At 38.3% G+C, this 25,847-nt stretch overlaps 2 protein-coding genes across 5 annotated transcripts in view; one reads left to right on the plus strand and one right to left on the minus strand.

Annotated features, from left to right (window-relative positions):
- The window catches only part of RARS2 (arginyl-tRNA synthetase 2, mitochondrial), a 78,129-nt gene extending 75,186 nt beyond the window's left edge, over positions 1-2,943 (plus strand). For all 3 annotated transcript variants that reach the window (XM_053904666.1, XM_019442822.2, XM_053904664.1), the window contains one exon: positions 2,161-2,943. In XM_053904666.1, the coding sequence (XP_053760641.1) occupies positions 2,161-2,226 (66 nt within the window). In that variant the 3' untranslated portion in view covers positions 2,227-2,943. The remainder of the gene's footprint in view (positions 1-2,160) is intronic.
- Positions 1-24,797, minus strand: part of SLC35A1 (solute carrier family 35 member A1) — a 33,492-nt gene extending 8,695 nt beyond the window's left edge. Inside the window, exons 1-4 of one of the 2 annotated variants that reach the window (XM_019442825.2) lie at positions 24,557-24,797; positions 22,812-22,989; positions 805-964; positions 456-608 (exon numbers count right to left, since the gene is read on the minus strand). In XM_019442825.2, the coding sequence (XP_019298370.1) occupies positions 456-608; positions 805-964; positions 22,812-22,989; positions 24,557-24,572 (507 nt within the window). In that variant the 5' untranslated portion in view covers positions 24,573-24,797. Of the gene's footprint in view, positions 1-455; positions 609-804; positions 965-4,565; positions 4,758-22,811; positions 22,990-24,556 lie in introns of those variants that run through there. The other variant, XM_019442826.2, reaches the window with a different exon arrangement.
- Between the last annotated feature and the right edge of the window lie 1,050 nt (positions 24,798-25,847).

Genomic DNA, 25,847 nt, shown 5'->3' on the forward strand with positions numbered 1-25,847 from the left:
ACTGTGATCATGGGTTCGAGCCCCATATCAGCCTCCACTCTGAGCATGGGGTCTGCTTGGGATTCTCTCTGCCCTTCCCCGACTCGCGCACACATGAGCTCTCTCTCTCTCTCTCTCTCACAATACATGAATAAACTTTTTTTTTAATGTTCTGGGATTTGTCTAAAAAAAGACTTCAATTTTGTCATCCATAAAATGAAGGGGATTGATTACATTAAGGTACCTTCCATGTCTAACATATTTTATGCATATTCTCCTCCAGAAAAATAGAGGAAGGGGGACAATTAAGTTATATTATTAATAATAACATTATGATAAGGGAGTAAAAAAAGCCTATCTGTAGGGCAAAGATTATTTTCAAAGAAATGTACTACATTCATCAATGTGATGGTCTAAAGTGTTATAAGATTAAGGAAGTGTTCTCTTTTAGTTCTGGTGAGCGTTTTGTTTCTTACCACAACTTTTGTAGCTTGAGCTGGTTTCCACTGTACAAGTATGACTCCACCACATAGCATAAAAACTGAAATCCACTGTAATTTGCTGAGTGTCCTGTTTAACATTAAAACAGTACATAAAGCAGTGCAGGGAATCTTCAACTGATAGGTCACCTACAAACAAAACAATAAATTAATGAACTCATAACATTATTGTCTGACACAAATATTTGATATTAATAGAATTATGGAGGAAAAAAAACAATGTGATAAAGGGCTAATAAGTCTTTTCACCATAAAAACTTTTTTTTTGTTTTTTAACTTGAGATTTTACACTTTTCACTTTTCTTTGTCATCTACCTCCACTTACCTGGTATACTGCTGCATCCAGATTGCTAAGAGCTAGGAAAGCCATATTGTTCTGAACAGCATACACTAATGATGGCACACTTAACTTCATCAGTTCCTTGGGGCTCCCCAAGACATTTTCTCTTAAAGACGCCTTGAATCTACCCAGACTACCAGTTTCTCTTTGAAAACAAAAGGGTGAGAAAGGGGTGAGAAAGAAAATTAAAGAGCTTTTTTTTTTTTTTTAAGATTTTAAGTAGTCTCTACACCCAACTCACAACCCCAAGATCAAGAGTTGCATGCTCTATCAACTGAGCCAGCCAGACACCCCAAGAGCATCCTTTTGATAAGAATCCTTCACACAGAATAGCCATATTGTGTTAGGTACACTGATGTAACTTAGCAAACTTGTTTTTATAATTGTCAACTAATTTTAGATTAAAAGAAACATAACTGCATAAAAGAAAAACAATTACAAGTTCTATTTGGGAAAATAAGACAATTAGGTTTACCATCATCAACCTCTGGTCAAAGCTCCAGCAATTTTTAAGTATATTTATAAATAATGACATAACAGGAAAACGGAATTGCTAATACTACCTATAAAATTTTAATGTAATCCCTCCCACCTTAACTGCCATTACATCAAATTCACCCTCATTATTTTAATTAATTAGGTTGTGTATCTATTTTTAAAGGTTTTTGTTTTGTTTTTAATTACAAAGAGTCTTTGGTAGTTATGGAAGTTACTTGGGATAGGGATTGAGCAATTTCAAGTCAATATTCTCTGTAAATCAGTTAAGTGCTTATGAAGTATAGATAATACATTTAAGCATATTCTCATAAAACTGAAGTACATATCTATAATTTTGCAGGAAATAATAATTTACTAATATCAACAAAACTATTTGTAGTGTATATAAGTTTGCTACTTGATGTATATGCAAGCTCTTAACTATTCTTATTTTTTCCTCAGGAGGAACTAGCTAATATGGTTCATATTTCCCCTGTTGAAAATTTCCTGAAAATAAAAATAAATGTTTTACAATAAGCACCAACACCAAAAAAAGGGCTTTATCAAAAGGGTCCTAACTGCAATTCATAATATCCTAAGGGGGCAAGACCATATTTCTGCAGGGAGATCCGTTTTAACTCAAAATTAATGACAGTCACAATGAGCCTTTTACATGTTTGGTCAACAAAATCAATGGTAACTGAATTTTCTCATATTTAAAGACTGCAAAAATAATTCCCCATGTTCTGAAAGGGGGGGGGCGAAAAGTCCAGTGTCGAACTGATCACCTGTGCCTATGCAAGAAAATGCTTAAGTATGACAGGAAATGTGGCCTAGTTCATAAAAACAAGACACCCTTCTTAGTTACAGGTCTTCCTCTGCTGCCAAATTCAACATGCTCCACACCACAATGGTAAATCTATCTGCTGAAAAGTAATGCACACAGCCTGATGGGAGACTACAAACTCTATCCAGAAGAAGGAAAGAATACCAAAGAGATCACTACTGAGAAATTCTACATAGTGGAGTTCTCCAGGTATCTGAAGACTGGCTCTTCAAACATTTGACGGTTTGTTTTTGTTTTTTTAATGTTTATTTTTGAGAGAGAGGGAGACACAGAATCCAAAGCAGGATCCAGGCTCTGAACTGTCAGGAGAGCCCAATGTGGGGCTTGAACCCATGAACCATGAGATCATGACCTGAACAGAAGCTGGATACTTCACCAACTGAGCCACCCAGACGCCCCCCACCCTTTTTTTTAATGTGACATTCTTCTTTAAATTACTTTTTAATGCAAATCTAAGATGTCCTATATACTTTCTCAATACCTTAAACCCTATTTTTTTCACAGAATGTTTTCCCTCAATTATAGAATTGAATAACAAAATTAAAGAGAAACATTAAAATAAAAGGAACCACAGGAGTACAATTCAAAGATCCATCTTAAGATGATGTATTAGAAAACATAACATTTTCTTTAATGTCCTACTTCTCACTAGTAAGCACAAAATAGCAAAGATATAAATCTTACAGACTATGAAGTACAGGACACTGCTTTTGTACTTTTAATGCCTTCCAAAATACTGATATATATTGCTATATCTTCAGAGTGGTTCTCACGGAGAAATACCCATTTGTCCCCATCTCCCACATGTCCACCGATCTACACTGGATTCCTCAAGCTCTAGTATAGTGGCTAGTTCTTTCCCTAATCCCTTGCTATAGGCAATGCCATTTTACTTCCACCCCTTAGAGATACTCTAAGCCTTCAATGGTATCAGATGAATTATTGCCTATCCAGAAAAGAGGTGGCCATTTTATCACTGGCTCTCTATGCCCTATTTGGAATATGGACTACATAAGTATCTAATTACTATTTCTAATAACCACCATGCCTGCACCAATAATCAAAGTTGCTGTGGTCCCTTTTCTCCCTGACACTTTTGTCCTTTGTTACCTTGTCCATCACACTTTCAGCTTTCACATAAAAAGAATGACCTATGAGAGGCACCTGGGTGGTTCAGTCGGTTAAGTGTCAAACTCTTGATTTCGGCTCAGGTCAAGATCTCATGGTTGTGAGATCATGCCCAACGTCAGGCTCCACACTAGGCAAGCAAGGAACCGGTTTAAGATTGTCTCCCTCTCCCCCTACCGTCTCTCTATCTCTCTCAAAAAATAAAAAAGCAGGGCCTGTGCGACATCACCAGCCAATCTGAGTACTCCTTCGTTGTGACAAACCAGTAAAGTACACTGGGTCCGGACTGACTAAAGGTCTTTGGCTCTTCTGGCTCTCTCATTTGCTTTGGGTGCTTAGGAGCTACTATTTATTCACTGCCAGGAAGGCTTTAGTATATTTTTCTGGTTCCTTCTCTAATACAGATATTAGAGAAACCAAGCTATTTCAGAATGCTAACTACTGGAAACTTCAAATTTCACTGTAGTGCCTTACAATTATAGCAATATTATATAATTATAATAATATATTTCAAAGTTAGTTATAAAAAATAGCAGAGGATGCTAAAAGAACTTATAAAGAAAACAAAAGCTCTACAATAATAGAAACATCAAGGGTTCCTGGGTGGCTCAGTCCATGATCTCACGATTTGTGAGTTTGAGCCCTACATCGAACTGTCAGTGCAGAGCCCCCTTCAGACCCTCTGTCTCCCTTTTTCTCTGCTCCTCTCCCACGTGCACACGCTCTCTCAAAAATAAACATTTTTTTAAATGTTAAAAAAATATATATCAGAAAGAATAAAGAGGTTTAGGAGGCATAAGAATACTGATCAGATTAAATCCTGTTTAATTTAACAACAGTATTAAGAATATAGCTCTTAAAAAAAGTATAGCTCTTAAAGCTTGCATTTAACTTTACTCACTAAAGTTAAAAAAAATACATAACTGCAATATAGCTTCCAAAAAACACTAGTAGTCCTATATTATTTTACTATTAAGCAAAAATACTCAATTCTAAATATATTACAGCCTTGAATATACTATAAAAAGGAACACATAAAAACAAAAAGCCATTTTTTCTTCCATTTTCCTGCCCTGTTATTTTCTTAGAAATCAAATCCTTTATTAAGGACCTTTTGTTAAAAACAAATGTATTACATTCTATAAATGACATTGCTAAATAAGAAAAAAAGCATGTATAATAAAAAAGCACAAATTTTTTTTTTAAAGAGATCGTCTTTCCCATTAAATTTCTTATTTAAAACAGTTTTTGATTTTTATCACTGGAATAGAATCTGTGTGCAACCTTTTGTTACCTGAAAAATTTCTGAAGCTCCACATTGATTGCAGAGATTCCGCTGCTGCCTCCCCCCCTAAAATTTCCCATCAACCGGCTGAAACCAATTCTTTTTGACCTATGTTTGGTCAAAAGTAGGCCTCATTCTTCCAGTTCCTGATCTGATGAGAACTACTAGGAGGCATAAAATCCTTGGCTAGTTACCAAGGCACTGTGCAAAATGAAATACAAGTTACTTATGAGCTTAAGAAAGTTAAATCTTGTTTTAAATTTATTATCTGCAAAGTTAAATATGATTAACTCACATAAAAGACTTTGAGAGCTAGATATAAAAACCAATGCGGTCACTTGAGGATAAAAATACCTATCATAAGGTACATGACTTTTACATCCTCCCTATGACCCTAAACCCATTACAACATGGGTACAAAGAGGCAGTCAAAAATGTAAACCCCACAGGAGAAACCGAATAGGGCTATATAATCTGTAAGTATTTGACAGCTACATTATTCTAGATAACACTACAAAATAATTAAAATTATAATTTTAAGTAAAACAATTTTCTCCAGTCTTATATAATGTATTTCATTTATTACTAAAAACACCCAAAATATATGTATATTTACACATCCTGCTAGATTTATTGAGTCGTTATAGACTGTGGTGAAAAACAAACAATACAAAGTTGACTTTGGTCTAAGACAATGCGAAAGTGTTTGCACTTCCATTTCTTCATACCACAAATGACAGGTTTAAATCAAAACTGTCAGTTTTAATAGCTGTGACAGCATTTAGTAAAGAATACAGCTAATCAGTAATTTTCCTGTGACTTGTAGTAACTAGTTTGAAATACCAAAATATTTTAAATGCTATACTGTTTTATGTTTCAGACTGTAACTTAGAAATTGGTAATTTATAACTCAAAGATTCTTAAAAACCAACTTAATCACATATAGAGCTTTTGCAACATCAAACTGCTCACCTGTCCCCTCCCCCAAAAATAGGATTTAGTAATTTCCTTTTCGATTTAAAAGTGATCTGACTGTAATCATACATGTGCACAGCAGTATAGTAAGAAAATAGTTAACTATACCTTTGTTTAGACTGCAAACAAACCAAATGCCCATCCATAGAGAATAGAATATATAGTATATCCATATAATGGAACACAACTCAGCTCTTAAAACGAATGAGACAGATTTATATGTACTGACATGGAACAAACTCTAAGATAAAACATTTAAGTGGAAAAAAAAAGTACAGTGGAACACAGTGTATATAGCATGTATACACACATATCACATATAATTGAAACTCACCAATTAGTCCATGTAAACTTTAAACATTTATCAAAGTAGCCATCTATTATTTCTTCCCCATACTCCCTTTTTTTCTACAGTTCTAATTTATTAAAATAAGTATAATTTCATATTCCAAAAATTACTGTAAATTATAAACAAAATCAACAAGGATGAAAAACTTAAAATTGATTAAAAACAAACAAAACAAGGGTCAGTTTTTTAAATGAATAACAAAATTACACTGAAGAGGAAAAAGAGAACTAACCTAAGTATTCTAAAAAAACACAGTCTTTTTACTATATGCTCTAAAACTAAAGGTAAAACACCTACATACTTAGGTTTTTTCACAGCTGTCTGTTATAAATTCTGAATCTATTTATGTACTCTAAAGCAAATAAGTAAATATCTTAAGAAAATGGAAGCCAGACTCATCACCATTAGAAAAGGGAACAAATATGATAAGGGAAGGTTAAAATGAACTGTGATCTTAGATGGTAATTATAGGTATCAAACATTATATAACTTATGGTTTTACACACAGACATACATACACATACAGAAACAGATAGGTGTGCATGTATACACATACATGTATTTCCTACCTCTGCTGAAAGGGCCTAGAAGCAATGATACCCCAGAAGATTATGGGGTAGATTATGGTTTCTAAATACCACTCTCAAAAAATTAAAAAAAAAAAAAAAAAGAAAGAAACAAGTTTTCTTGAAGAAACATATGATTTAAGGTTAGGACAGGTACCTTGCTATGCTAAACAAGTTGCTCAGAGATTGATAAAAATATGAAAGAGAGAAAGAGACAGAGAGACAGAGAAGCTTCAAGAAAATCCCACTGCCCAAATCTGGGACAATTTGAGCATCAAAATATATATTAATGGATCCTAACCCCTAAAATGAATTCATGAATCTATGTTGTGAGAGAGACAGAGACAGAGACAAAAAAGGAAAGCTTCTCAGAGCATAATGCTAAGTAATAAATGTACAAGAAATCATGGAATTAAGAAATTACCATCTGGCCATAACACTAGTGAGTGAAGGTGTTATAAGAAACGGTATTTACTTTGTCACAAAGTATCTCTCCACAAGATCTTTATAATTTACAAAGAGAAAATTGGTAACTATGTGGAGAAACCTAGCAGGCACTACCTTAAACAATCAAAATTAAATTACCAGTGATGGAGCAAATAGATATTGCATGCCTCATGATACAATGCCCTGAGAAGACATCATTTCTGTGATATTTCTGACCAAAACAACAAACAAACAAATTTAATCATATGAACACCTTCACTAAACATAAACTGAGGGACATTCTGTTAAATAAAGGGACTATGCTCTTTATGTCAAAGATATGAAAAAAAAGAAAGATGGGGGAACTGTCCCAAATTAAAGGAAGCTAGAGATAGAACAGTTAAATATTATTTTACTATTAAAGTCATTAGGGTTGCCAAGTGGCTCAATCAGTTAAGCGCTGACTTCAGCTCAGGTCATGATCTCACAGTTCATGGGTTCTAGCCCTGCATTGGGCTCTGTGCTGGCAGTGCAGAGCCTGCTTGGGATTCTCTCCCTCCCTCTCTCTGCCCCTACCCCACTGCGCTCTCTCAAAAATAAGTAAACTTTTAAAAAAGGACGTTAGTGGGCAAGTGGCAAAATTATCTAAGGTCTGTCAAATAACAGTACTGTGTCAATACTGATGTCTCAACTTTGATATTTTATGATTAGGTAACAGAATGTCATTGTTTCAAGCAATATGCACTAAAGAATCTAGGTAACAAAGGGACACCTTGTATAAAACTTCCTCTCACATAATTCAGAAAAAAAACGCACAAACACATACAGAGAAAGACTATAAAGTATACATGGTAGGGGCACCTCAGTGGCTCAGTCGGTCAAGTGTCAGACCCTTGATTTTGGCTCAGGTCATGATCTCATAGTTCTTGAGATTGAGCCCCGTGTTGGGCTCTACACTGACAGCTTCTCTCTTTCCACCCCACTCTCACTTGTGTGCTCTCGCTCGCTCTCTCTCTCAAAAATAAATATGTAAACTTTTTTTTAAAAAAAGCATACTTGGTTGGGGCGCCTGGGTGGCGCAGTCGGTTAAGCGTCCGACTTCAGCCAGGTCACGATCTCGCAGTCCGTGAGTTCGAGCCCCGCGTCAGGCTCTGGGCTGATGGCTCGGAGCCTGGAGCCTGTTTCCGATTCTGTGTCTCCCTCTCTCTCTGCCCCTCCCCCGTTCATGCTCTGTCTCTCTCTGTCCAAAAATAAATAAAAAACGTTGAAAAAAAAAATTAAAAAAAAAATAAAATAAAAAATAAAAAAGCATACTTGGTAAAACGTTAGATTTAGAAATAAAAAATGAGAAAAACAAAAAACAAAATTGAAGACTACTGAAATGTCTAACGATGCTACTACATTCTTATCTTTGTCCCTGCTAATCAAAAACTGCTCAATTATTTCACTATTCTAAAAGACTCATAATTTGAAAATTAAAGATCAGGGAACATGTCTTCTAATCCTATCACTGCAAATCACTTTCTACGTATCTTTGGCAAATAAATCTTCCCTCAGCCTAAGATTTCTCATAATAGAAGATGAAATAATAGCTACAACTAAAATAAAGGTACACGAATGAAATGAAAATTAGCTGTATGTACCTGTATGTTTCCCTCACTGTTGAGGAGAGACAGAAAAGAATGTTTCCTTAACACGATCACTCTGGCAGCCTGCCACTCTAAATACCATTAATCCTGAATGTCTGCAGCAAATTTAGTTGCTGCAATCTTGTAAGGTGTTTGGCACTTCACATAACACATTTTGACAGTGATTAACAGATTGTATTTCAGAGTGTAGTTAGTTGCTTTCTAAAGGAAAGAAGTTAGATGCCTGCTCATTAGGTTTTCAAAATTCATTTTTGACAATAGTGACAAAAAGAAACATCATTCTTTCGTTTTTCTAAGGCAGTTTTAACTTACAACATTATGTATTATAGCAGTATTTTCCTCATTTAATGCTGTTTTCTTGGAGACCATACCAAAGTATGCATTTCTCTGCCTTCTGTTCTCTTACCACAACCTGAAAGATGTGTGTTTACTTTTTTTCTGAAGAGATGTAAATGAAACCCATGGTTTTTGTTGCCCCCAATATGTATCACACTCCTCACTAAAGCAAGTCTATGTTTCCTTGAAAAAGTTAAATATCCTAAATACATCAGAGATAAAAATTTCAAGTGAATTTCATTTAGAATTTGTGTGTGTATATGTGTGTGTATATGTATATATGTGTGTGTACATATGTATGTACATATGTGTACACATATACATATGTGTACATATATGTGTATATATGTATAGGTGGTGTACACATATGTGTACTGTGTGTAAGCATATATACACACGTATATGTGTATATATACACGTATACACACACACACACATATGACAAAGAAATGATTTGAGATTAAAATTAAGCTATTGTCTTCCAATGTTTCAGCAAGCCAGCCAGCCTACAAAGGTTTTTTTTCCATACTAATAATACCCATGTTTCAGGGATGCAATCCCACTACTTCTACACCAAGGAAGGGAAAAAGGAAGAGAAAGATCCAAAGAGAATGGAGTCTCCACCATTTGACCTGGATTGCCAACATGAATTCTATCCAAATAGAATTCCCTAGGTAGAGAAACTCCCTACCACCTCAACTCCTGAGAGACTGGCCATTCATTTAAAACATGAGTCTGGAACCTTGCTGATCCATTTGGTCTGGTCAAATTTATTAGACAGAGATCATATTAATTGGCCCCTTTCAAGTCTCAAAGTTCTGACTCAAGAGACGAGTGACTCGACTTCAGATTTCCAAGCTCACCAGAATCCCTGGAGCTACAACAGCCTCTACTCAAAATCCTAGGACCTAAATATTCTAATTTGTCTAATTCGGGCACTTGAGTGAAGTTATGCTTACCCTAGTCTGCTTAATTTAACTCTTACAAAATTCTAGGACACTGCTTCACACTAGACTGACTCTTGTTATTTTTTAAACAAGCTGACCTCCATTTGTCTAAACATACTGCATCTATTATTGTGTGTTCTTCTTTATGTAGGTTCTGTGGTTTCTAGTTGTATATTGTCCAGAAAAAAGTAATCTTTAAGGTATATGGAGTCAACAGGCATTGAAAATGAAAATAGTTTTATGAGATTGCTCTCTTCTGACAATTTCTTCTAATCCCATGAGATTAAATACTTCATGTGATAAGGATGTCCGTGTTTACTTCTCTAGCCCAGACCTCTTTTCTGTGTTCCAGACTTGCCAGTGCAACTGCTTATTCTCCATAGCTCACTTGGATGTCTCAGAGACACTAAAAACTAATTATACCTACCCAAAATTAAATTCTTGATATCCCCTTCCCTCAAATCTGCTTTTTTCCTGTCTCAGAAAAAAATAACTCTACCCAGCTTTTTATATTAAGAAACACAGATATGATTAACGCCTCCCTTCCCTCACCTTGTAGCTGATCCTCATTATTCATGGGTTCTGTATGTACAAATCTACCTATTTGCTAAACTGTATTTGTAACCTCAAAATCAATACTCTCAGCACTTATACAATCATAGGCAGACATATACAGAGCTGCCAAAATTTTGAGTTGCCTAATACACACATTCCCAGTTGAGCTCAAAAAAAAACAATGCTCTGCCTTCTTGTTTCAGTTCTTCTACTGTAAACAAATGTAATCTATTGAATGCCACATTTTCCACATGCTTGGGCTTTTTGGTGGTGATTTTGCTGTTTAAAATGGCCTCCAAGCATATTGTTCAATTCCAAGACAGCTGTAATGTGCCTTAAAGGAGAAAACAGATGTTAGATAAGATTTCTTTAGGCATGAGTTACAGTGCTATTGGCTGTTGAGTTCAATGCTAACGAATCAACATATATTAAGTAAGGTGTCTTTAAAACAGAAACACATATAAAACAAGGTTATATATTGATCAGTTGATGAAAATATTGTAACCAGAGGCTCACAGGAACCTAACAGTTTTTCCTCTAGTTGCACTGGTTCAGTATTAACTAATTCAGTGTCCATGGTGACTTCAAAGAACTAATGTGAATAAAAATCAACCGTGGGGGTGCCTGGGTGGCTCAGTCGGTTAAGTGTCCGACTTTGGCTCATGTCATAATCTCATGGTTCATGAGTTCGAACCCCACATCGGGCTCTCTGCTGTCAGCACAGAGCCTGCTTCAGACTCTCTCCCTCTCTCTCTGCCCCTCCCCCACTCATGTTCTCTCTCCCTCTCTCAAAAATAAACATAAAAAAGTAAAAAAAAGAATCACCTGTGTACAAAAACCCATCACCAAGTCCTATAGATATTCCTTCCAGAACATAACTCAGATCCATTAACTTCTCTTTAACCTGTGTTGTCACAGTAGGCCATTATCTCTGGCCTGTAATAAACTTCCTTACTTCCAACTCTTGCACACTTCAAATCCATTCTCCTCAAAGATCAGTGACTCTTAAAACAAAATGGGTTGCCACTGGTTGGTCCCTGATTTAAACCATTCAATTATTGCCTAATGCACATCAGATAAAATCTAAAATTCCTCACAGGCCCATAGACTTAGTCTTGATATCCTGCAGACCTCTCCGGCTTCATCTTAGCACCACTCCCCTTCTCACAACACTCCAGACATAGTGATTTGCTGCTGTTGTTGTTCCTTAAAAATCAAGAATTTTTCTGCCTCAGGTACTTCAAACACACTGTTATGTCTGCCTTCCCTCAGCTCTTTTCCTATACAACTTCTACTCAATCTTCAGGTCTAGTTTTAAATGTAACTTTCTCAGAGAGAAAGCCTTCCTACCCAAATGCAGACCCTCTGTTATACTTATTTACAGCATCCTCTATTTACATTACACCCATTCATTTACATTTACATTCCACCAATGTATTAGTTATTTGCTTAATATCTGGTTCTCTACTAGGCTATAAGCTCCATGAGGACAGACCTATATCTTTGTAGTTTGCGACTATCCTTCTTACATCTGAAAGTGTTGAGCACATAACTTGATAAATGAATGAATAAATGAAGGAGTATGACTATATGTTTAAAATATTTGGAGGAAGTGAAACACTAGTTGCATGTTGCAGTCATATATTTCTCTGTAAGTGAACCTTAATTATAAAAGACACTAAAAATTTCAAGAAATTTCTTGAGTCTCTGCCCCCATCTCTACATACTATAAAATGATATGTACTTCTTCAACAATTAGCCAAGACTAAACATATTCTGAGCAAAGAGCGTTACTGTAGAAGGGCCAACATGGCGGAGAAGTAGGGGGATCCATACTTCTGCGTCTCTCAAAGAAGTGCGGAAGCCAGAGGACTTTGAACCCCAGAGTCTGGGAAGAAAAGAGACTGAATCTACCAGGAATAAAATGGGACAACTTGAGAAAAGATAGGTGGGTAATTGCAAACTGGGGTAGATAAAACAGGCTGTGTAGACACAGACGGTAGGGATCCCCTTCGGCAGAGAGACAAAGGGAAGAGGAAGCAGTTAGGAAAGTGCAGGACCGTATCTGGACAGCAGAAAAGATCCCGAACTGGGAATGAGAGGGATCCCATCTCTAACTGCAGGGCTTTCTTCAGACTGGGGCTGGCTCCCTGTTTGTGCACCTGGGAAGGAGGGGAACCAGCCCTGGGTTCGGTGGTAGTCGAACAGAGACACAGTCGCAGTGGGAGAAAGCAGTCCCCTCCCTGGAGGGCTGCGCGACAGTACAAAGCCTGCCTGTGTTCTCCACCCCCGGACTCAGTGGCTAGGTGGAGGGCGCTGTCCACAGTGGGAGAAAGCAGCCCTCTCCCTGGAGTGTGGTGGAACAGAACAAAGCCTGCCTGCGTCCGCCACCCCGGGGCTCAGGGGTGAGGTCAGTGGCACAGTCTGCAGCAGGAGAAAGCGGCCCCCTCCCTGGAGTGCTGTGGGAAAAGACAAAGCCTGCCTGCGTCTGCCTTAGTCTGCCACCACCCCCACCCCCCAACCTGCGGGCTTGGTGGCGCAGTCCGTGGTAGGAGAAGGCGGTCCTCCCTGAAGTGTGGTAGCACAGACAAAGCCAGCCAGGATCACATATCAGGCTGCACTGAGAGGTGCTTCCCCAGTGCCGGAGTGCACGGAGCAGGACTTTGAATCCTGGCCAAGCGCAGGGTCAGGGAAGTTGGCGGACCAAGAAGGGCTGCCCCATCTGCACCCACAGCACAATGAGAATGACTCAAACAGAGTCCACCAGGTCCAGGTCCGTGGAGAAGAGACTACGGGATTGCTGTTTCCCGCCCCCCCCCCCACCACCACCAAGGTGGGGCCTGAGGGATGAGTCCTGGGGCCCATAGTGGAGGTGGGTCCAGACTACACCAAATCACGTCCCTTCACACCAGATAACTGTGTTTCTACTGGAACTGGACAGGCCCTGCGGACAGCTTCTCCATACCAGCGCTGCAGCACTGCCTGGATTAACTCTAGGTCAATTCTGGATATATACATATACTCTCCACCCCCCACCCCCCCCACCCCCCCATTTCTCCTCCTTATCCTTGCCCTCCTCTAGGCTGGTTACTCTGGTTATTGGTTTGTCTAAACAGACATATTTAATCCTTTCTCTTGATACATGTTCTATACCTCCTTCTTCACATTCCTTTCTCTCTTTCTGGAATAATCAAACCATATAGTGTCTCTGTTGGGTAACTTTATCTTCGTTTTGTTTTCCCCACCTCTGTCTTTATTTCCTTTCTCTCTCTCTGGATTAAGCCTTTTAGTCTCTCTGCCTAAACAACGTTTATTCCCTCCCCCCCCACCCCACCCCCGGCATTTCTCTCTTTGTATGTGCTCTTCCATCAGCACTGCCTCCACCCTCTTCTTTACTTATAGTACTGTGTTTTTGGTTTTTGTTTTCAGTTTTTTGTGTTTGTTTTATTTCTTTGTGTGTTTCTATCTCCTGTTTGTCTGTTTGTATTCCTTCATAGGGCTACTCCAAGTAACAAATCAAAGCACACCTGGTGGAGGGTCCAATATATCACTACAAGCAGGGTAATAAAAAAACCAAAGTCACAACAACAGAGAGCAAGTAACAATCTCCAAAAAAAAAAAAAAAACGAAAAACAAAAAACACCTCCTGAAGGGCCAGGCCCTGGAAAGTATATGAACCCCCTGTGATATAGCAGGGCTCGCAATGCAGAGCACACAACAAGCTTTTATGCATAAGGGACAGAAAACTAGCCAAAATGATGACATAGAAGAATTCTCCTCAAAAGAGATTCCAGGAAGTAGCGACAGCTAACAAATTGATCAAAACCAATTTAAGCAATATAACTGAACAAGAATTTAGAATAATAGTTATAAACTTAATTGCTGGGCTTGAAAAAAGCATAGAGGACAGCAGAGAATCTATTGCTGCAGAGATCAAGGGACTAAAATACAGTCATGATGAGTTAAAAAATGCTATAAATTAGGTGCAAAACAAAACAGACGCAGCCACAGGGAGGAACGAAGAGGCAGATGGGAGAATAGGTGAATTAGAAGGTATAAATATGGAAAAAGAGGAAGCTGAGAAAAAGAGAGATAAAAAAATCTAGCAGTACGAGGGGAGAATTAGAGAACAAGGTCATGCAATTAAAACAGAACAACATCCGTATCATAGGAATTGCAGAAGAAAGAGAGAGAGAGAAAGGGGCTGAAGGTGTACTTGAACAAATCATAGCTGAGAACTTCCCCAATCTGGGGAAGGAAACGGGCATTGAAATCCAAGAAGCACAGAGAACTCCTTTCACACATAACTTGAATCGATCTTCTGTACAGCATATCATAGTGAAACTGGCAAAATACAAGGATAAAGAGAATTCTGAAAGCAGCTAGGGATAAACAGGACTTAACATACAAAGGTAGGCACATAAGGGTAGTAGCAGACCTATCTACTGAAACTTGGCGTGCCAGAAAGGAATGGCAGGAAATCTTCAACGTGATGAACAGGAAAAATATGCAGCCGAGAATCCTTTATCCAGCAAGCCTGTCACTGAGAATAGAAGGAGAGATAAAGATTTTCCAAAACAAACAAAACCTGAAGGAATTCATCACCACTAAACCAGCCCTACAAGAGATCCTAAGGGAGATTCTGTGAGTAAAATGTTGCAAGGACCACAAAGTACCAGAGACATCACTACAAGCATGAAATCTACAGATAACACAACGACTCTAAACCCGTATCTTTTAATAACAACACTGAATGTAAATGAACTAAGTGCTCCGATCAAAAGACATAGGGTATCAGAATGGATTAAAAAAACCAAGACCCATCCATTTGCTGTCTAAAGAGACTCATTTTAGACCCGAGGACATCTTCAGATTGAAAGTGAGGGGATGGAGAACTACCTATCATGCAACTGGAAGTCAAAAGAAAGCTGGAGGAGTCATACTTACATCACACAAACTAGACTTTAAATTAAAGGCCATAACAAGAGATGAAGAAGGGCATTATATAATAATTACAGGGTCTATCCATCAGGAAGAGCTAACAATTATAAATGCCTATGCACCAAATTCAAGAGCACCCAACTGTATAAAACGATTAATCACAAACATAAGCAACCTTATTGATAAGAATGTGGTAATTGCAGGGGACTTTAATACTCCACTGACAACAATGGATAGATCATCTAGACAGAGAATCAGTAAAGAAACAATGGCCCTGAATGATCCACTGGACCAGATGGACTTGACATATATATTTAGAACTCTGCATCCCAAAGCTATACTTTCTTCTCGAGTGCACATGGAACATCCTCCAAGATAGATCACATACTGGGTCACAAAACAGCCCTCAATAGATATAAAAGAATTGAGATCATACCATGCACACTTTCAGATCTCAATGCTATGAAACTTGAAATTAACCACAGGAATAAGTCTAGAAAACCTCCAAAAGCATGGAGGTTAAAGAACACCCTACTAAAAAACGAATGGGTCAACCAGGCCATTACATAAGAAATTTAAAAATATATGGAAACAAATGAAAATGAAAATACAACAATCCAAACGCTTTGGGATGCAGCAAAGGCAGTCCTAAGAGGAAAATACATTGCAATCCAGGCCTATCTCAAGAAACAAGAAAAATCCCCAATACGAAATCTAATAGCACACCTAAAGGAACTCAAAGCAGAACAGGAAAGACACCCCAAACCCAGAAGAAGAGAAATAATAAAGACCAGAGCAGAAAGAAACAATATAGACTCAAAAAAAAAAAAAAAAAAAAAAAAAACACAACAACAACAGTAGAACAGATCAATGAAACCAACAGTTGGTTTTTGAAAAAATAACCAAATCGATAAACCTCTAGCCAGGCTTCTCAAAAAGAAAAGAGAGAGGACCCAAATAGATAAAAGCACAAATGAAAATGGATTTATTACAACCAATCCCTCAGAAATACAAGCAATTAGCAGGGAATACTATGAAAAATTATTAACACCTACACACTACCAAAACTCAAAAGGGAAGAAACAAAAAATTTGAACAGACCCATAACTAACTAGTGAAGAAATTAATCAGGTATCAAAAATCTCCCAGCAAATAAGAGTCTGGACCAGATGGCTTCCCTGAGGAATTCTAGCAGACATTTAAAGCAGAGTTAATACCTATCCTTCTCAAGCTACTCCAAAAAAACAGAACGGGAAGGAAAACTTCCGGACTCATCTATGAAGCCAGCATTACTTTGATTCCCAAACCAGACAGAGACTCAGCAAAAAAAGACAACTACAGGCCAATATCCCTGTTGAATATAGACGCAAAAATTCTCAACCAGATACTAGCAAATCTAATTCAACAGCATATAAAAAATAATTATTCACCATGATCAAGTGGGATTCATTCCTGAGCAGCAGGGCTGGTTCAATATTCGCAAATCAATCAGTGTGATTACATCACATTCATAAAAGAAAAAATAACAACCATATGATCCTGTCAATAGATGCAGAAAAAGCATTTGACAAAATATAGCATCCTTTCTTAATAAAAACCCTCAAGAAAGTCGGGATAGAAGGAACATACTTAAACATCATAAAAGCCATTTATGAAAAGCCCACAGCTAATATCATCCTCAATGAGGAAAAACTGAGAGCTTTCCCCCTGAGATCAGGAACACGACAGGGATGTCCTCTCTCACCACTGTTGTTTAACATAGTGTTGGAAGTCCTAGCATCAGCAATCAGACAACAAAATGAAATAAAAGGCATCAAAATTGGCAAAGATGAAGTCAAACTTTCACTTTTCACAAACGACATGACACTCGACATGGAAAACCTCACAGACTCCACCAAACGTCTGCTAGAACTGATACATGAATTCAGCAAAGCCGCAGGATACAAAATTAATGTACAGAAATCGATTGCATTTTTATACACCAATAATGAAGCAACAGAAATACAAATAAAGAAATTGATCCCATTCACATTTGCACCAAGAACCATAAAATACCTAGGAATAAACCTAACCAAAATATAAAAGATCTGTATGCTAAATACTCTAGAAAGCTTATAAAGGAAACTGAAGAAGACACAAAGAAATGGAAAAACATTCCAGGCTCATGGATTGGAAGAATAAATATTGTTAAAATGTCACTACTACCCAAAGCAATCTACACATTCAGTGCAATCCCAATCAAAATTGCACCAGCATTCTTCCCAAAGCTAGAACAAGCAATCCTAAAATTTGTATGGAACTACAAAAGATCCTGAATAGTCAAAGTAATACTGAAGAAGAAAACCAAAGCGGGAGGCATCACAATCCCACACTTCAGCCTGTACTACAAAGCTGTAGTCACCAAGACAGTATGGTATAGGCACAAAAACCGGCACATAGACCAATGGAATAGAACAGAGACCCCAGAATTGGACCCACAAATGTATGGCGAACTAATCTTTGGCAAAGCAGGAAAGAGTATCCAGGAGAAAAAAGACAGTCTCTTTAACAAATGGTGCTGGGAGAACTGGACAGCAACATCAGAAGAATGAAACTAGACCACTTTCTTACACCATTCACAAAAATAAACTCAAAATGGATGAAGGACCTGAATGTCAGACAGGAAACCATCAAAACCCTACAGGAGAAAGCAGGAAAAACCTCTTTGACCTCAGCCACAGCAATTTCTTACCTGACACATCTTCAAAGGCAAGGGAATTAAAAACTACTGGGACCTCATCAAGATAAAAAGCTTCTGCATTGCAAAGGAAACAATCAACAAAACTAAAAGGCAACCACAGAATGGGAAAAGAGACTTGCAAATGACATATCAGACAAAGGGCTAGTATCCAAAAACTATAAAGAACTCACCAAACTCCACACCTGAAAAACAAATAATCCAGTGAAGAAATGGGCAGAAGACATGAATAAACACTTCTCTAAAGAAGACATCCAGATGGCCAATAGGCACATGAAAAGATGCTCAACGTCACTCCTCGTCAGGGAAATACAAATCAAAACCACACTGAGATACCACCTTACACTGGTCAGAGTGGCTACAATGAACAAATCAGGAGTTACCGATGCTGGAGAACATGTGGAGAAACGGGAACCCTCTTGCACTGTTGGTGGGAATGCAAACTGGTGCAGCCACTCTGGAAAACAGTGTGGAGGTTCCTCAAAAAATTAAAAATAGATCTACCCTATGACCCAGCAATAGCACTGCTAGGAATTTACCCAAGGGAGACAGGAGTGCTGATGCATAGGGGCACTTGTACCCCAATGTTCATAGCAGCACTTTCAACAGTAGCAAAATTATGGGAAGAACCTAAATGTCCATCAACTGACAAATGGATAAAGAAGATGTGGTTTATGTATACAATGGAATACTACTTGGCAATGAGAAAGAATGGAATCTGGCCATTTGCAGCAATGTGGATGAAACTGGAGGGTATTATGCTAAGTGAAATAAGTCAGTCAGAGAGAGATCCATATATTTTTACTCATATGTGGATCCTGAGAAACTTAACAGAAGACCACAGGGGAGAGGAAGGGGGGGAAAAAGTTAGAGAGAGGGAGGGAGGGACAAACCATAAGAGATTTTTAAATACTGAGGACAAACTGAGGGTTGATGGGGGGTGGGGGAGAGGGGAAAGTGGGTGATGGGCATTGAGTAGGGCATCTGTTGGGATGAGCACTGGGTGTTGTATGGTAACCAATTTGACAAATTATATTTAATATAAAAAAAAGCATTACTATAGAGACAATACTAAATGAACAGCCAAACTTGTGTATAAAGTTCAGACCAAATTGAAGTTTTGAAGTATTTATATAAACTCTATAAAGTTATTGCATCTTATCATAGGGTAAAGACTGGGAAAAAGGAAGAAGCTTTTACTTCTTTTAATAATTTTTTTTACATTTAAACAGTAGTTCCAGGTTTCTTTCCTTTTCCTGTCATTCTCCCAAATTTTCAAGTCAGAATTTGTAACATGTTGTCTAATTTTTACATTAACTTTATTTTCATAATATGAGAGAAATTTTATCAGGATTTAATTTTTTCTCACTTTTTCTTCTCTGAAGATTCTTCAAGTTACAAACTTTTAGTTATTTCTAATATAGTTCTTTCACATTCTCCCAATGTCCTGAAGTTTTTATCCTTTCTCCCAAATGATAAAATATTGCTTCTACTTTGGAAACAAAACCTAATCTCTTCCCACAAATATTTTCTGATATTCCAAGTTTCTCCATCACAGTAAAATAAAACACTAATATCCAACTTGTGTTTTTTGACAAACTACATAACATCCTATTTGCCTTTGATCTACCTTTTTTTTAAGTTATCAATTTTAATATATATACAAATAAATGACAGCGTGAAGAGTATCTAGAAAATCTTTTACTTCTTTGCAAATTTCACATCATTCGATCAAAAAGACAAATATAAAGTTATTGGGTCTTTCATTTGCTGCAACTCTTAACACTTCAATTCATTCTTAGTGACCTGGAGTCTGTATTTTATTCATCTTTTTCATATTCCAAACTGTTTCAGGTGAATTGATAAAAGCCAGTTGTCCTTTCAAGATCTAGAACCAACTTTCAACATTTTCACTGGATATCTTTCCCAAATAGCTATGTTTTAGTTTCATTATCAAGTGTCTAACCACATACTGCTGAACAAGCTAAAGAAGCAATCACAGTGTCTTTCATTTCACTTTGGAATTATCAGTCTGTGACTTCCTAAGTTGAAATAATTCTTTATCTTTCACTTTTTTACCATTCTAGGAAATTAACATTTTTACAGATGCTCTCTTAAAAGTAATTTCTTTGTTCCAAGAAATAAAATATTTTCTTGTTATGAATAGCAGGTATTTCATTTCTATCAATGTGTTCTGAATAAGCACATGAAAATTTGCAAACATATTTCCCCACAAAAATTACATTCACTTAAAAACCCAGTAATTTCAAATGGATTTAGTTTCATATTCTATGTATTTTTTTGCCAGTGCTTTTCCACTTAGAAACTGTGTGCTTTAAATGATTCTCTTTCACTGCCAAATTCTTGTTATCCATATAATGTCAAATGCCAACTACCAAAACTATGCATGTCATAATTCTTTTTCTTGGTTATCCCTGGTCTTGAATACTCTGCAAGTATAGGTTCATAAAAGAGCCTCTCTTGTGAGACTTTACATTATGCTAGTGATAGACACAGCAACTAATTATTGATGACGATGTTGAGCAAGTACAGAATTTGGTCTTCCAAACTGTTGTTATTTCAACACCATTATTTGACCTGTCTGGTGAATTCTTAGAAATTTTTGTACTTTGGGGTGCCTGAGTGCCTCAGTCAGTTAAGTGTCTGACTTCAGCTCGGGTCATGATCTCACGTTGGACTCTGTTCTGACAGGTCGGAGCCTGGAGCCTGCTTCAGATTCTGTCTCTCTCTCTTCTCTCTCTCTCTCTCTCTCTGTCCCTTCCCCGTTTGCTTGCTCACTCTCTCTCTCTCTCTCTCTCTCTAAAATAAATAAACATTTTTTAAAAAATGTTTAAAAAATTTTTGTGCTGTTATGTATGTAATTTCAAAAAAAAAAAGCTTCCACAAAACAAACTACAACTGACCATACCCATAACATTGAAGAGCTGAAGAATAAGAAAATAGTACACACCAAGCAATACAAAGCTGGAAAAGCATCAAAATAAAACAAAGTCTATACAGGCGGGTTAGCACAAAATAGCTCAGTGGCTGAGTTACACCAAACCCTCGCTGTTTTGCACACTGGTTTTTAAAAATTCCTAACAGTTACAAAACAACTGAATCATGATTTGACCTTATAGTTCAAAATGGCTGATGTCATGCTTGACAGTCCTATTTCATTCTTGAGCCACAATTGATTCTCCCCATGGAATTTGGGGAATAAAAAGAAGAGATGGGTTGCCTTATAACCTTCTTCTTCCAATACCCCTACATTTATCTTGAAAGAAGACAAGCCTTAAGATTTTATTAAACTCTTGGGTTGCTGTGTATAAGTTGCTGCGGAGTTTTAGACAGGTTTTTGCATTTGGAACATTGCCTTTTAAAGGTACAACCAGGCCTCTTATTTATCTGACATTTTCCAGAATGAAGAATCCCCTAAACGAAGCCAAATCTCCATAAAAATAAATCTTGTTAAGTACAAAACTGTGAAAGGTCTGAGATTTTACCCTACTCACAACCTAACAAGTTAAGCTCCCACAGTATCTCAGCCCACAAAATAGATCTTAAACTCAAATATATTAAAGCTTGCCACCATGTGGCCTCAAGTTAATTTTCTGTTCTTTTCTCCCTCCCCAAATCATATTTAGAGTATTTTTTTTCACATGATTATTTGTAATCATGTTTGTGTTTACTGGTTTATTTTCTCTCTCTTCCACTAAGCCTAAGCTCCAAGCAAGGAGAAACCATATCTATTTCATTTATACTTGTATATCCAACACTTTTTATAAAACCATAACATGGAAATCAATAAATATCTGTTAAGTGAAATTTAAAAGTATTTATATGAAATTTGTTTCTACCTAAAAGCTTACACACATGCTATTCCTCACTGGTGTCCCACTCTCACCAACTCACACCTTGAAACCTGTATGAATTGTCACCTGCCACATGACCCAAAAGGGCCACATCTCATAAATCTTTCCCTAATGCAATTTCCTACCAGATTTTACTTAATTCTCACAACCCTGTATTATTTTCTGCAATTAAAAAATAAAGAAACTAAAGCTTAGAGAGGTTAAGAGATGTGTGCAAAGTCATAATCCCAGTGAGTCTAGGTTTAAAGTTATGTGTCACTCCAAAGCCCCTATTCCTAACCCTCTCTTATGCTGCATCCTTAGCTAAAAACGATTCTCATACGATGATACTGATTCGAATCAAAGCCCAGTGCTGCCACATATTAACAGTGTAATATTGAGGAACCTCAGATGCTATGTATGTAAAATAGGGGTACAGTACTTACCTAAAAAATGTATACAGATTAGATGATTTATATGAAAAGCACTTAACACAGGAAACACAAGAAACATTAACTATTACTATCATTATATGCCTCTAAAACAGACGACAGTAATTTTTTCTGTGAAGGCCAAGTGGCAAATAGTTTAGGCTTTGCGAGCCACAGTCTGTGCTACAACAAAGAGGCAGCAAACTGGATTTGGCCCAAGGATCAAAATTTGCCAACCCCTGGTTTAGAGCAGGGTCTTTCAACCTGCACTGCTGATATTTGGGGCTGGACGATACTGTTGTGGAGGGCTGTGCTGTGCATTGTAGGAGGTCTAGCAGCATCCTTGGCCCTCACCCAGCAGATGCCAGTAGCATCACCCAAGTGGGCCCAACCAAAAAAAGATCTCCTGCAGAGCAAAACTGCCCCAGGTTGAGAAACACTACTCGTGAAAATTAATAATTTAACACACTAAAAAGTATTTATACTCACTTAGCTAAAATTCCCACACTTAGCAATAACTTTATAACTTCTGTGATACACACGGCTGTGGTTGAAAAGTAGAGTTCTCTGTCTGATGTCCTTGTGTATCTTAAAGCTATCGTATAAGCTGCAGCCACCAGGGTCATCACTGCCAAGCAGTATAACTTGAATAATAAACTGACATTTTCTGGAAAATACGTGCAACAAAGATATTATTTAGTAGACAATATTATGTTTATAAAAGTCAATGTTATAACTCAAAATGCTTTCCAATTTCAAGCACAAAATACTTTTTAAAACCCGTGACATTTGAACATTTATTTCAAAACAGTACATTTCAATTACATGAACACAAACATACATACATACACAAAACACAGCTGACTTTAAATATTAACCACTTAGGCAAGGATTTTGTTCCTGCAAGATTATGCAGCACACTGACACAGTTTCGGATATCCTAAATTAAATATTTAATATAGCAATATAATGTTAGTGTTCTACATTTTTAGTGGGCATATAAGACTTATGCCTAAGACACAACAAATATTTATTGGCAATAAGCCTAAATCTGTACATTGTTGGAACTATTTCAGATGATTTGAGTTCTGTAATTGTGAAGTTTTGCTCATCATTAATCTTGCTGTCCCTATTCTATGTTATCAGAACAATTTTACTTTTTCCCCTTATTTCCTGTGTTACTACAAAAAGACTCTTAAGGTTGGACTTATTTGAAATGGGAGAATACATACAAGAGAATGATATGCACTTACAGACAATGCCCTGGGCAGGGCTTGAATGATAAACGTGGGTTCCCCAACCAGGAAAATAATTTAGCACCCATGCAGAAAGATATGCTTTAAGTATTTGTTTAACATTTACTCAGGGGTGAAGCCAAACGCTCTTTGGGAGAAGGGTGGATTAGGAATCTGGGAGTCACCCAACTTGTCCTAGCTACTGCTCTGAGGTCCAGAAATTCAACTCTGCTCCTAACGTACACATCCCACTCAGCAAAACAAAGTGCTTCGGGGTTAATCAGAATCACTCATGAAATGGCAATTAGTCATCAAAAATTATTACCCTAATTGCCATCCCTGAGGGAAAAGCGGTGGGGCTCACCCTCCACCCCAAATTATCAAGTGTTCCTTCTAACCACACACAACATTCTCCAGGGAAGGAACTCTTAACTACTGCTTTCTCCATCTCGTTACGGTTTCAGCGCTGTCCTAATGCCCCAGTGATGTTTTCAGTGGCTGTCACATGGACCAGCCGCAGCTTGGGCTCCGCGCCGAAGCATGCCCTTAAGCCTCTGAGCATCCGTAGGGCAGAAGGCGCAGAAGAGACCGCAGCCGCGACGACCCCGCCGGAACGGAGCACAGTCCTGCCTCCCGCGGGGTGATGCGGGTCCAGCCCGGGACCTGCGTTCCGGCCCCTCTCCGGGTCCGCCGCAGCCCGGGCCTGTCCGAATTCGGTTCCCACCCACTGCAAGCTCGTCGAAGCAGGCACGGTCTCCGGCCGCCGAACGGCCCCGCGCGGAGTCCGCCTCTGGGAAGGCAGCCGCAGTAGGAGGCTGGCTGCCCGGCGCTGCCCTGACAGGCGGCGGCGCGAGCTCGCGCCAGGGAGCGGCTCCAAACAAACTCCGGATGCCCGACGCCTCAGCCTTGCCCCGAAGCCCCGCGGGCGCGGACAGAAGCTGACACTCCCGCGCCACCGCCCCCCGCAGGTTCCCCCGTTCCAGCGGCCCCCGGCCTCACCTCTTGGGGCAGCCATGGTTCCCCGACAGCCCCGCGCGGAACTGACGCACGCCCCCTCCAAGCGCCCTCCTCGGAACACCGGAGACCGCCTCCTGTGGTCATAGAGACGAAAACCGCTCGGCCTAGAGCGCCTCGTCAGCCGACCATCCGCCAACTTCCTGCCCAGCCTGGAGCCAAGATTAGGCCCCGCAATCCGAGCTACCGCCGAAAATGGAAAGACCCGGATGGAAAGAGGCCTTTACGGCTGAGTCCTTGCTGACAAGTGCGTAAAACTCGAGTCGAAGACGTCGTTCTGTAAACTACACCTCCCGGCCGGCTAAGGAAGCGGAGTCAAGGGAGCAGAGCGTTGCGTTCTGGGAATTGTAGTCCTCACCAAGGTGATTTGGTAGCAAATGAAGACTGGGTCAGACTTAATGATTCGTGCCTGTCAAAAGCTGTTGTAGAAACCCTCAGAACCTGTAAAGTAACAGAAACTACTTTCCATAACTTTTGTAACTTCCACCTCGCGCATTACCTTGCATTGTTACCTCTTCATATGACTTCTGTATTTTTCAGAAGTCTTGTGCCTGTGTCCTTATTGTCAGCGTTGTCATTATTTTTACTTGACCGGACATTCTAACTACATGATCTTCTCACAACAAAAGGGCCTCAAAAATATTAGACGTGTCAACAGGCATTTACTTCAGCGGCTATAATCTTCACTTTCACTAGAGGATATTTATTAGCATAAACTACGTTAGAAAAATTCATTGGCAAAATGAAAGGCTTTCCAGATAACGTGGATCGGTTAAAAATACTATGAAGGCACCTCAGCCCTTACAGGAATAGCGGTACAAGAATCTGTGATGCCCAGCCGCCTACATCTCCCGTAGCACCATCTTTCCCTAAAATGACTTTTTAGAGATTTGAGTGATTGTTCTATGTGTTACCATTAGATAGACATTTACATAGATATATATATATAGTCTATTAACAGTATTGGGAAATTTTGCATGCCTTATTAGCATCACGTTACTATCTGAAGGAGCTTTGTAGAGTCAGACATTTGATTAATCTCATTTTCGAACTGTTGGACCTTCCCTTTACCGGTTGTATGTGTGCTCACTGGTGCTAATCACCTCTTCCTGTAATTGGTAACGGTTCCCTAGTGTATGTTCTTAACATACTCAAAAAAAAAAAAAAAACTCATATGTGGACTTAAAATTAACTTTAAAAACATGATACATTCCTAATTTTTTTTTTTACAACTATGGCTTTGTACAGTTTATCTCTTCCCATTTTGGATATCATT

This window comes from Panthera pardus, unplaced genomic scaffold (genome assembly GCF_024362965.1).
Source record: "Panthera pardus isolate Hobbes unplaced genomic scaffold, ASM2436296v1 HiC_scaffold_17, whole genome shotgun sequence".
In the NCBI taxonomy this organism is placed as follows: Eukaryota; Metazoa; Chordata; class Mammalia; order Carnivora; family Felidae; genus Panthera; species Panthera pardus.